Raw genomic sequence first — 11728 nt, 5'->3', positions numbered from 1 at the left:
ACTCTACGCATTAAATTTTTAATCCCATAAAAATCTTCAAAACTATTTTAAAAGATCTTTAGAGACTGTATGATCTCTTAAATTTAAATGACACAGCCATATTTGAGTAACAAATGATTACAATCGCAATAATTATTATAACGTTAATAAAGGTCATAAAAATGGAAACCCAAATTTAGAAACTCAATAATCTGAAATATTTAACTTTAGCATCAAGAAATACATTTAATATAGTATATATCGCGTTAAAAAACTGAATATTATTCTGCGATAATGACATAATGTTATCAGCTGAAATAGGAAAACATTAAAATCTCTCTTTTATTGCTACGAATTGTAAACTCCTTGCTCATAAAGCATTTTCCATATATAAATATCAACTTCACAAACGAAACACAACACCCACAACCAAAACCACTAATATGACGGTTTTGAAACACGGGTTAAACCACTAATATGACGGTTTGTTGTTATATGGCGGGACATGTTATTAACATGACGGTTTGAATTAACATTAGTATAAATATAAAATATTATTAATTTGGTTTTGAAACACGCGTTAAATCTTTATTTAATTATTTGGTCAATACCACTAATATTAGAATATTAATTAGACATATTAAATCAGTGTAATTTAACTAAAATTTTGTAAAACAATTAAATCATTGGTAAAATTGTGACTTAATCCAACAATAGCTTATAAATTACATATTTATGTATTTATTTCCTCTATTATTGTTCTAATAATTGACAATCCAAAATTATTATTTAACTAAACAAAACAAACTAAATATAAAAAATAAATAAAAATTAAAATGTTATTATTTTTTAAAAAATTGTTTTGCGGTATACCGCGGGTTAAAATCTAGTTGTCGTAATATTAGTTGCGTAAAACACATCCACCACCACGGCACTACATTTGTTTGCAAAATTTAACCAAAAATTTGACTATCTAGTAAATAACTCCAAAAACAGAACAAGAAAAGTTTTACAACATACCGATCACAATTAGGAAGTACAGATTTCCAACTTGACTAGATTCAGAGATTACATGCAAGGCAACTAATTAAGAACTCTATATAAATTATTTCCAAGGCACACTTGTTCATGATAAATAGTTTATAAGCTAGTTTTGGTTGGTAACATTAGGGAAATGTGAAATGTTCAAAATAAAATGAAAAGATGTATATAGGTGTAAAAGAGTGACAGTATTATTAAAACGAATATAAAACTTAGAAGAAAAACATTTTTTTTTTATGATATCAAAATGTTCTGAGTAGTATCTTTAATTATATTATACACTATGCTATTGGCAAGTTATGATTATGAATCAAAACGTCAAACAAGATATATATAAAATGTTTAAAACAAGAAATGATTGGTTGAATATGAATAGGAACCCAACACCAGATACATTATAATTATTCACAACTCAAAAATCTTTAAAATCATTACCCTTTCATATGCTGTTCCATCTTCAGACATTGTATGTCACCTTCTAAACATATATCCAAACAAGACAATGGTGAACTTTGTGGAGTCACAAAAACCTTTGTTGTACAGACTCATAAAATTGGCTGGCGTTATTGCCTACACAGTAGAAACTGAACCGGGGACGAAGATGAACTTCTGGATCCCAAAAGAAACCCTAAAAAGACCCAAAAAATCTGACAAAAACGCTACCGTGGAACCACAAAAACCTACGAAACCAGTCCTCTTGTTCATCCATGGCTTTGCAGCTGAAGGGATTGTGACGTGGCAGTTCCAGGTTAGATCATTAGCCAAGAAGTACTCAGTCTATATACCGGACCTCCTCTTCTTTGGTGGGTCTTACTCCGACAACCCGGACAGGTCACCAGCGTTTCAAGCTCACTGTTTAGTCAAGTCTCTTCGTATCCTCGGCGTGGATAAGTTTTTTCTTGTAGGGTTTAGTTACGGTGGCATGGTGGCTTTCTAGATCGCCGAGGAGTATCCTGAGATGGTCCGTGCCATGGTGGTGTCAGGTATGTAATTACCATATTTTGATATCTCAATCCATTGTACAGGATCGGAGAGAACCTGTAAAGTAAGAGAATCCTAATCCTCTCCACGGGAAATGATTTAGTCCTATCCCGTGGGTTCAAAGGTCATTATTAACACTCCTATTTTTGTATATCAATCATAGAAATTACAAAATAGAAATCTAGATTGTTATCCCATTCTTAAATCTATACGTACGACAAGAACTTTTTTCATTTTCAGGTTCTATACTTGCGATGACAGATACGATCAGTGAGTCAAATTTGAACCAGTTAGGTTTTAAGTCGTCGGCGGATCTTTTGTTACCAACTTCGGTTAAAGGACTCAAGACTCTCTTCGCACTTGCTGTCCATAGACCCATGTGGTTCCCGAACAAGCTCTTCAAGGATTTCATTGAGGTACCTAGCTACTCTAAATTTGCAATTTATTTAGTTCGCCCTATCTTAAAGTAATCTTATCAACTTTTGTAGCAACTGGAAGTCAAATTTGATCCCGGAGCTCGATAAATAGCTTGTAATACTAATAATTAATTAGACTACAATAATTTTTGTAGATAATATGTAATAGGACTATGTAGATTGCTTTGTTTAATTAATTTACCTAGTATATAAATATTAATGTCATGACAAAAGAAGACAAATGAATTTCTTTACGTTTGTCATGTAAAAGAAAAAAAAAACAAATATGGATGTGTTTGTGCAAGACCTCATATGCTATAGTAATATACTTTTGTTTTGCAAACTTTGAAGGTGATGATTACCAATAGGAAGGAAAGAGCAGAATTATTAGAAGCTTTGGTCATCAGCAACAAAGATGTGACCATCCCTCGTTTTCAACAGGTTACATAAGAAAATCATTCACAAAAAAAAATATTTTTCCATCGTATTAAGATATATATATATATATATATAATATGTATAGAAACAACTTTACAAAGCATGGACCTTCTACTGAGAAATAATTTGACAAATGTTTTTTTTTTGTCAACCAAACACTAATTTGACAAATGTTTTTATGATTTGTAAAGAGTTTTATCGTTAAAACCATGCTATTTACAAAAAAAATTGAAACTCAAAAATATATAGAGTACTTTTTTGTAGTAATTTTTTTGAAATATCCTAATTTATATAAAGTAAATAGAAAATACGTCTATATTTTACTACTTAACCCATCGATTGATTTTTTTTTTTGTTTTTGGTTTGGCAGAAAATACATCTTATGTGGGGCGAAAGTGATCAAATTTTTAATATTGGATTTGCCAAGAAAATGAAAGAGTAAGTTTCAATAGAATAATTGTTTTTCTAATCTGAAATTATTACATATATATATACATAATTATTTTTTCTCATTTAAATTATGTTTTATAGGCAACTAGGCGAAAATGCAACAATGGAGAGTATAAAGAAAGCAGGTCATTTGGCACATTTGGAGAGACCTTGTGTCTATAACAGACGTCTCAAAAAGTTTCTTGCTTCAGTTTACTCTGAAAACTAAATTCGATGGTAATCGAAGTACTACATAAATGATGCTCACATCACATCAACACCAAATGAATTTATTTATCATATTTACTTTGGTTTTAATTCTTCTGTCAAAAATAATGTAACCACATATATCTCATAAATAATATATGGTTCACTGAAATAATATAGTTATCTCGATTTGTTGTTTTCCCCCAATTTTATGACACTATCATTTATTCCTATTTTCTAGGCCTGGGATTTCGGTGAATTCGGTTTGGTTATTTCAATTTTTTAGTTTTTTTGAGTTTTGAAAATCTTACCGAATTGAACCGAAATATATTTCGGTTCGGTTATTTTGGTTTCTCGGTTAATTCGGTTTTAAGATTTCAAAACCGAAATTAACCGAAATTTGATTAAAAACATGAAAAAATCGGATTTTTCGGTTATTTAGAGATAATTTCGGGTTTTTCGGTTTTATTTCAAATATTTCGGTTTCGGTTATTTCAGTTATTTTAGGGTAAATTCGGTTATTTTATGGTAAATTTCGGTTTTATTAGTTTTTTCCTAAAAAAAAAATAAAAATAAATAAAAAAGTTAAAAAAAAAAAATCAGTTAACCGAAAACCAAACGGAAATATTTCGGTTTTTTTGAAAAAAAATTGTACTGATCGGTTCAGCCGCCATAACCGAAACCGAACACCAAAAATATCGGTTTGGTTCGGTTCGGTTATTTCGGTTCGGTTTAAAATCCCAGGCTAGTATTTTCTATGAATCAGAGAATGCGGACCCTTTGGTTATAGGCCTAATTCTCATGACAGCCCAATATATGGGTCAGAAGACATACAGTATTGAGTGCACCAAAATCTTTTTTTTTTTGTTTTTGTATTGATCCAGTTATAGGGTGCTTAGCTTCATCTACCATTCAAAATAATCAAAACTATAAGGTTTCACTCCATGTATTAAGTTATTAACCATATAAAATGGATTTTGGATAAACCTAATTACTTCATTGATTGACTTGCGCTACTCCCTTCTAATAGTACTAACCTACTAGAACTGAGAATCTACAGCAAAAAGATAACAAAAGTTTGACTGAGAATGGAACAAAAAACAAATAATACTATTACAAAAACAAAAAGTATATTATTATTATTATTATCATCAACCAAAGTAAAGGTGATTAACACTTGGTCAGAGAGTGCAGGACAAAAGGCTGGGCAATTGCCACGTGATGTATTTGTTGAGCAAGTCCTGATTGCATGCCCAATGCAATAAACGAAGATTTTAATCCATACATAAACAGATTGTGACATAACAAGCTAACGATTATTTTAGTATTTATCTTATCAATTACTCGGAAATTGCTCCATAACAAGTTGTCATTGTCGACATGTTTTTAAGAAAGTAAAGGTTAGAGAAATATTTTAACTTATTAACAATTCAAAATTCATATTGAAAAAATATTCTGTTGTTACCAGAGTATCCAGATGCATTACATCTGGTCATGTATTTCTTTTAATTATCTACGTATTTTTACGTCAATATCTGTTCTTCTATAGCTAAGATATGTTTTTTTTTTTTAACATATCCCGGTGTGTGTTTTGTTTCTTATCCTAATTGGGACTTATCCTAATTAATCGGGAACATATTTACACTGTAGCGTGACGAAACAAAATAAGGCAGAACACAAGATAAAACTTTTGCTCATTCTGTTTAGTGTTAAGTAAAGAAACCAAAAGAGTTTTCTTACTTTGAAAAATACATATGATTATGGGGCAATATTTTATATACCATGCAAAAGAAGGTGAACATGATTATGGCATGGGACAATGTTTTATACACCATGTAACATAGACTTTTATTATTGTTGTTGTAGAATTTCTTTCTCGTATGTATTTGAGTTACCAAATAAAAATTATGTTTTGGATGGAAACATATTCTTATTTATTTGTATTTTCTTATTTTCATGTTTTAGATCGTTTATGTACTACAACTTTTACTATTTTGGTATATCTGATACCATTTTAGAAAAAAAAGAAAAAAAATAGAGCTAGCTAAATACCATTTTCAGTGAGTGATGACTACAAGGATGATTATCTTCGTTGATCATGGAAAAAAATCTTCCAATACGGAACTTTCCACACAATTTATATATTATTTGATAAGCATATGATTTTACTTTCAAAGCGATTGTTTTTTTTTTTTTTAAAGCGATTGGTGTGATATAAAATTAATCCAAATGTAGATTCTTATAGCCCTTTAACAAAAAAAGAAATATATCAAGGTTCTTTAGCTTTGTATTCAAAATATATTCTTCTTAAATGTCCTGTCATCAAAAATTATTCGAGCACTTTGTTTCTATAATCAATATATTCGTTTAGTGTTTACCTTTATTTTTTAATACATTTTTTAGATCAATAAGACATGATCCATAATTCAGTCCTTCCTACGCAACAATATAATTTGATAATTTGATGAAAAAGACTGAGAAATGGACCGTTAATCACTTTCTCTATAGTTCTTACTTATTATTTTTTATAGGACTTTATAACTAATAATTATAGCACCAAAAACTGTTAGCTAACTATTCAAAATCCATATATGAAATCACTCTTACAATTGGCTTCTATAACAATAGCATTGTATCTTTTAATTTATTGTTATAGACACCAACAATAAGTATCATAAAAACTAAAAGCTAACTATAAAAACTCGGCTAGAGTTCTTAATATATCACTCGAATTGATGATCGAACAAAAAAACCTCATGCTTCAATATTTGTTTTCTTCGGTAGCCAAACTCTGAATGAATTCCCACGAAAACTGTATATCCCGGAAATTATATAGTATGCAACATATTCGTTTTCTTCTTGTCTCCTAAACTTTTGAATATTATTTTCAAGAAAAATGCATTATTTTTAAGAATATAAAGTACTGTTTGTTGTAAAAGAAATAATCGAGTTAGATTTCCCCGAACGTGTGGCCGCGAGGAACAGCATATGGGATGGGACATGTCGCACATGAACAATTCGTAGAGTTACATGTATCTAGACTGACATTTTAGATCTAAATATAATTGTTTAACCACATAAATTATAGTAATCATTTATGCCTATGAACGAATCATAATCATTATCCCATTCGCAGCAATACAATCTTTTTTGGTTTTCTATCATGGTGTTAGACCTGCTCCAATATATTTCCATTTTCATGTCCAAAATGGAGTTTAGAATCAATTTTGCTCAAACCCATCTTCATTTCTATCTTTAAAATAGAGATCTTCATTTTTTTCTTTATATTTGAAGACTTCAATTTCTATTTTACACTAAAATTTAAATATCTCTATTCTTAACTCTAAAATGAAATAGGATTGGAGAAAAAATCATCTCTAAAATGGTTACTCTATTTTGAAGGAAAAAAATGGATAAATGGGTTAGAGATGCTCTTATTTTGGCTCTTCATTTTGGAGGAATCAACCATGACTAAGAGCATTGTTTGTTCAACAATACTATCTTATTATATCATAAATTAGATAACTACATATCCAAATAAAAAATGGGGAAGAGCGAAGAAGCTAGGTAAATAATACAAACAGTTAAATTTTGGTTGTGATTGATAACTAATGAAAAAAAGTAAAAAAAAATTGTAGAAAATAAAAATCATTTAAATATCTTTCTTATTGTAAAGGAAAAAAAATTATTTTCATCAATTTGGCAAATAAATTAAAACTCACATTTTAAAAACATATACAACTATCTTTTTAATTACGTATTATTAACATTCATTTTATTAATCAAAATAATAATTAAGTTTTAATCCAATTTTATTGGTTAGGAATCAAATTCGTTGGGTTAAATTAAGTACTGTTAAACAAAACGAAAAAGGCAGTTAGACTTAGAGATGGCAATGGTTGAATTAAAACCAATGGTCAAATAATAATTATGGTGATTGATAACAAATGATTAAATAGTAAAAAAAAAATAGAATTATAAAAAGATAATTGTTTATTTTTTCTCACTAATGATACTTGGCTGCTAGGCGACTGAAATTGTTCAGGTAAGTGAGAACTCATTCATCTACGTATTCAGCTACTAATAATTTTTTCCATCAACTAAATTTTAAACACACGGGGCAATAAGATACAACTGTTGTACTACTACTTGACTGGTAAGAAATAAAAAAACTAACGCAAGAACCGGAAGAGTCTTGTAACTCTTGTATGTACGGTTCGGCGAATGAACAATCATTGAATCCTCCTTTTTTCGTTTAACCTCTTAAATGCTTCTTTCAACAACATATTCAGTTCTCTCGTGTTACCGCTTGTTTTTAACTATTAGTCAGATTAGTAATCACATGAGCACTTAAGTTTCCAACCGCTCTTAATTAAGTCACCAGTCCAATTTATGTGGTATATATAATTATACATATGCATATATCTTGGTTTTACATTTATATGTTCTAACTTATATGTCATGTGAACATCATTCGCCTTATTTCTTTCTTTTTCGTTTTGATGTTTATACTGACTTTTTCTCACTTTTACATAGAGATTCGTCCTCCAAGTCTTTTCTATGTCTCTCAGTGTAGCAAAGTTTTCTGAACCCTATCCGGCTAGGCGGCTAGCCCCTAGGTCGCATTCTCAAACACGAAACCAGCCAAACAATGTCATTTACTCCGTATATATAGTTTTTTTTTACAAACATTAACTCCATATTTTTTTATACTGTAAACATGCATTTAGAATGCTTAATGCGCTTTAATACACCAAAAAGATTATGTTTCACAGTTCAAGAATTCCTGTTTTGCCTTAACCCGCTGATTTTTAAGGGTTTGGTAGACAATATTTTTTTTGCTACCCATGAGGTGATTGTATTGTACAATTAATTTTAATTTCGAATCAATATTGGTTTCAAAGTTGAAATTAGAATATCGATGAGAATTTTGGTTCTTACTATTAAAAATAGTAAGATATAATAAACTTAAAAAATTGTAAAAATATAGTCAACTAGAATTAACCACACCATGCATTCCTGTCTCTTATTTTTAAAAAGAAAATTAATAGGTTAATTAATTTGATAGATCAATTTTATTAAAGTTATAATGGAATCATGTCTTCAAATAAATGGTATATTATCATACTTTTTTTTTGAAAGGGATTAATCAACGATATATTTGTGATCTATATATTCGTTTCAAAGTTAAAATAAGAATATCAATTATAAATTTGCTTTCCTTCGTATAAATATAAAAGTTAAAAAGTTGGGAAGTATCTTTAGTCAAATGGTTACACCACTATCTTTATGATCGATCCTACCAAAGTTTGATTCCACTAAATCGCGTTAAACCGCGTAGTAGAGATTGATTATGAATCGGATCTTGTTGATTCAATAAAAATAAATTAAAAAGTTATAAAAAATAGAATCCAATAAAAGCAAATAGCAACATGCATTAAAAAAAAAATCAAGTTCTTGCTTCTTATTTTTTAAAAGAAATTTGTTAGGATAATTAATTTGATAAAGAGAGTTAATTTAATTTATTAAAAACAGCAGGTACGTTTCTATAGTATTTAATTTATAAATACACATACATGTAAGCAAGTATTTCAGAGCATAAAAAGTATCCGAAATTCTAGATTTAAGTATTTAATTTGCCACTTATGATTATCTAACTTATATGACAAATCGAATTTTTTGTTATGAATTTTTTTTTGGTTATGACTTATGTGAATGTGAAACATATATACCATAGTATATACACGGACATTTCTTTGTTCAGCACGGATCACACTAATCCTACGTATTTTACTCTAACTGCACTCTTTGTTCAGCACGGATCACACTAATCCTACGTATTTTACTCTAAGCCACATTAATCTCATCAACCATACTAATTGAGTGTTATGACTTATGAGACATTCGAGTTAATTAACACAAGATGATATCAGTAGCTAACACCTTTTTCTTTTTTTAACAAAAGATAATATATGAGTATTACGACCAATGTGCGGACACTGTATGATAGAGAAACAACGTGGCACTGTCTGCTAACAAGTCCACATCTTACTTTCTCTCTCCATCTCTTGTTTGATAGTGGACTTGATTATTATTGGCACAGACCAAACCCACTTGCTTTCCCAATCTCTTCCTTCGATTTTTTTTTTTGCTTTCTCTCTTGGAAATTGATGGGCAATAGGAAACACAATTCTCTCTCTCTCTAGAAAAACCAAACACATCATCTCTCTCCTCATGTCTTTCTTTTCTCTCTCCTCTCCTCTCTCCATTAGTAAAGACCTAAACTTTATCTTCCTTTCTTGCTGGGTTTAATCTCTTCTTAAATGAGGGTTAGATCAAATTCACCTTTAATTTAATTGCTTGTAGACTTGAGATTAGTCTTTTGTAGGTTTTGGTGGGCTATCACTAAGACTAAGACAAAGTCAAAGTCAAAAACAAAAAAAAGGTTTGAAACTTTGGAAGAGATAAATATTTTATCATCTCCATTCTCTCTAATAGGTAGCTTATGAAGCTAAAGCTATATATGATGACTTCTTTAATCAAAATAGCTTAGGGTTTTGAAGAGAGACATAAAGAGAAGAAATATATAATCTTTGTTTAAGAAAAAGGTTATATAAAAGAAAAGATTAGGGTTTTTTCTTTTCTTTTTCAAGAAGCTTCAAGATCAAAGAGACATGGAGGTCAGAGAGAAGAAATATGAGAAAATGGAGATGGTAAGAAGTAAACCATCAGCTCTAGATCATCATCGTCTTCCTCCGTGCGCTTACCCCCAAACCGCCGACAAAGATAAACCCACCACCAAAAGAAACGGGTCGGACCCGGATCCGGATCTTGATACTAACCCCATTTCTATAGCTCCTGCTCCAAGGTCATACGCTAGGCCTCAAACTACTTCCCCGCCCCCGGGGAAGGCGAGGTATAGAGAATGCCAAAAGAACCACGCGGCCACCTCCGGCGGACACGTGGTGGACGGTTGCGGCGAGTTTATGTCGTCCGGGGAAGAGGGTACGGCTGAGTCTCTTCTTTGTGCAGCTTGTGACTGTCACCGGAGCTTCCATAGAAAAGAGATCGACGGTTTGTTTGTTGTAAATTTCAATAACTTTGGCCATTCTCAAAGGCCACTCGTTGGCCGCCACGTGTCTCCGATTATGATGAGCTTCGGTGGCGGAGGAGGAGGAGGTGGTCCGGCGGAGTCATCGACGGAGGATCTAAACAAGTTTCATCAATCTTTTAGCGGTAATGGAGTGGATCAGTTTCATCAGTTTCAGCCCAAGAAACGGTTTAGGACAAAGTTTAATGAAGAACAAAAGGATAAGATGATGGAATTTGCTGAGAAGATTGGTTGGAGAATGACAAAGCAAGATGACGATGAAGTGAATCGGTTTTGTCGTGAGATTAATGTGAAAAGACAAGTGTTTAAAGTTTGGATGCACAACAATAAACAAGCAGCAAAGAAGAAGGATTTGTAAGAGATTTTTATATATAAACATACTATTTTTACTTCTCTTTGTTCGATTCAACGTTCCTTTACTTTACGATTTTGCATTAACATTTTAAAAAGGAGATTGGATTTAGGTTCAGGATTTGTTGTATAACAAATTGCTTTTAGAGCTCAGCATAATAGTCTCGTATCTCTCTGGCGACTTGAAAAGCTTGCTTCTTAATTTACGGTTTCATATAGCGTATTTTGTGACATGTCTTCTATATAGTCAACCGAATCAACCATTTCTTTTGTTGGTTTGTCTTTGCGGTACTACATTGCATGTTATGCTTTTATCAGCTGCCAAAATAGAAAAATAAGAACCAAGTCAAGATGATAATATCTTTGGCACTCATTGACTTCTCTTTGGCTCCTTCATACGGCTTCACTTGCCTTGTCCGTTGCCATCCTGATCACATCACCAGTCTTGTCGTAAGCTGTATCTTTCGCATTGCCAACCTTCTTGTAGGCGAAGTCTTTGGCCTCACCAGCTTTCACACAACCAGAAAACTTTGCCTTGTGCGCAATGCCATAAGCAGATCCCACCTTATCATAGGCCACATGTCCTTGGCATTGCCGGCCTTTTCATAAGCTCTGTCTTTGGCTTTTTAAGCTTTCTCGTAGGCCACGTCCTTGGCATTGCTTGCTTTGTCATAGCCAATATCCTTTGCATCCCCTGCTTTTCCATAGGCCATGTCTTTTGCAATGCATGCCTTCTCAAATGCCATGTCCTTCACATTGCCCCCCCCCCCCCCCC

At 31.6% G+C, this 11728-nt stretch overlaps 2 protein-coding genes across 2 annotated transcripts; both read left to right on the top strand.

Annotated features, from left to right (window-relative positions):
- On the top strand, positions 1436 to 3680 carry LOC104700412 (epoxide hydrolase 4). Its single transcript, XM_019243375.1, is given in 5 exon segments — positions 1436 to 2003; positions 2242 to 2417; positions 2769 to 2858; positions 3226 to 3293; positions 3387 to 3680. Coding segments are annotated over 5 exon segments (942 nt in total). The 5' UTR covers positions 1436 to 1522; the 3' UTR covers positions 3514 to 3680.
- LOC104700405 (zinc-finger homeodomain protein 6-like) lies at positions 9604 to 11003 on the top strand. The gene has a single exon (XM_010415922.2). It carries the CDS (start codon positions 10166 to 10168, stop codon positions 10958 to 10960), a length of 795 nt encoding a protein of 264 aa, XP_010414224.1. The 5' UTR covers positions 9604 to 10165; the 3' UTR covers positions 10961 to 11003.

Source organism: Camelina sativa, chromosome 1, assembly GCF_000633955.1.
Source record: "Camelina sativa cultivar DH55 chromosome 1, Cs, whole genome shotgun sequence".
Classification (NCBI taxonomy): Eukaryota; Viridiplantae; Streptophyta; class Magnoliopsida; order Brassicales; family Brassicaceae; genus Camelina; species Camelina sativa.
This window is presented reverse-complemented; position numbering and strand designations above follow the sequence as displayed.

What these genes read in the sequence shown, in the direction of transcription:
- LOC104700405 (XM_010415922.2), top strand. Translation starts at nt 10,166, where the DNA reads ATGGAGGTCAGAGAGAAGAAATATGAGAAAATGGAGATGGTAAGAAGT.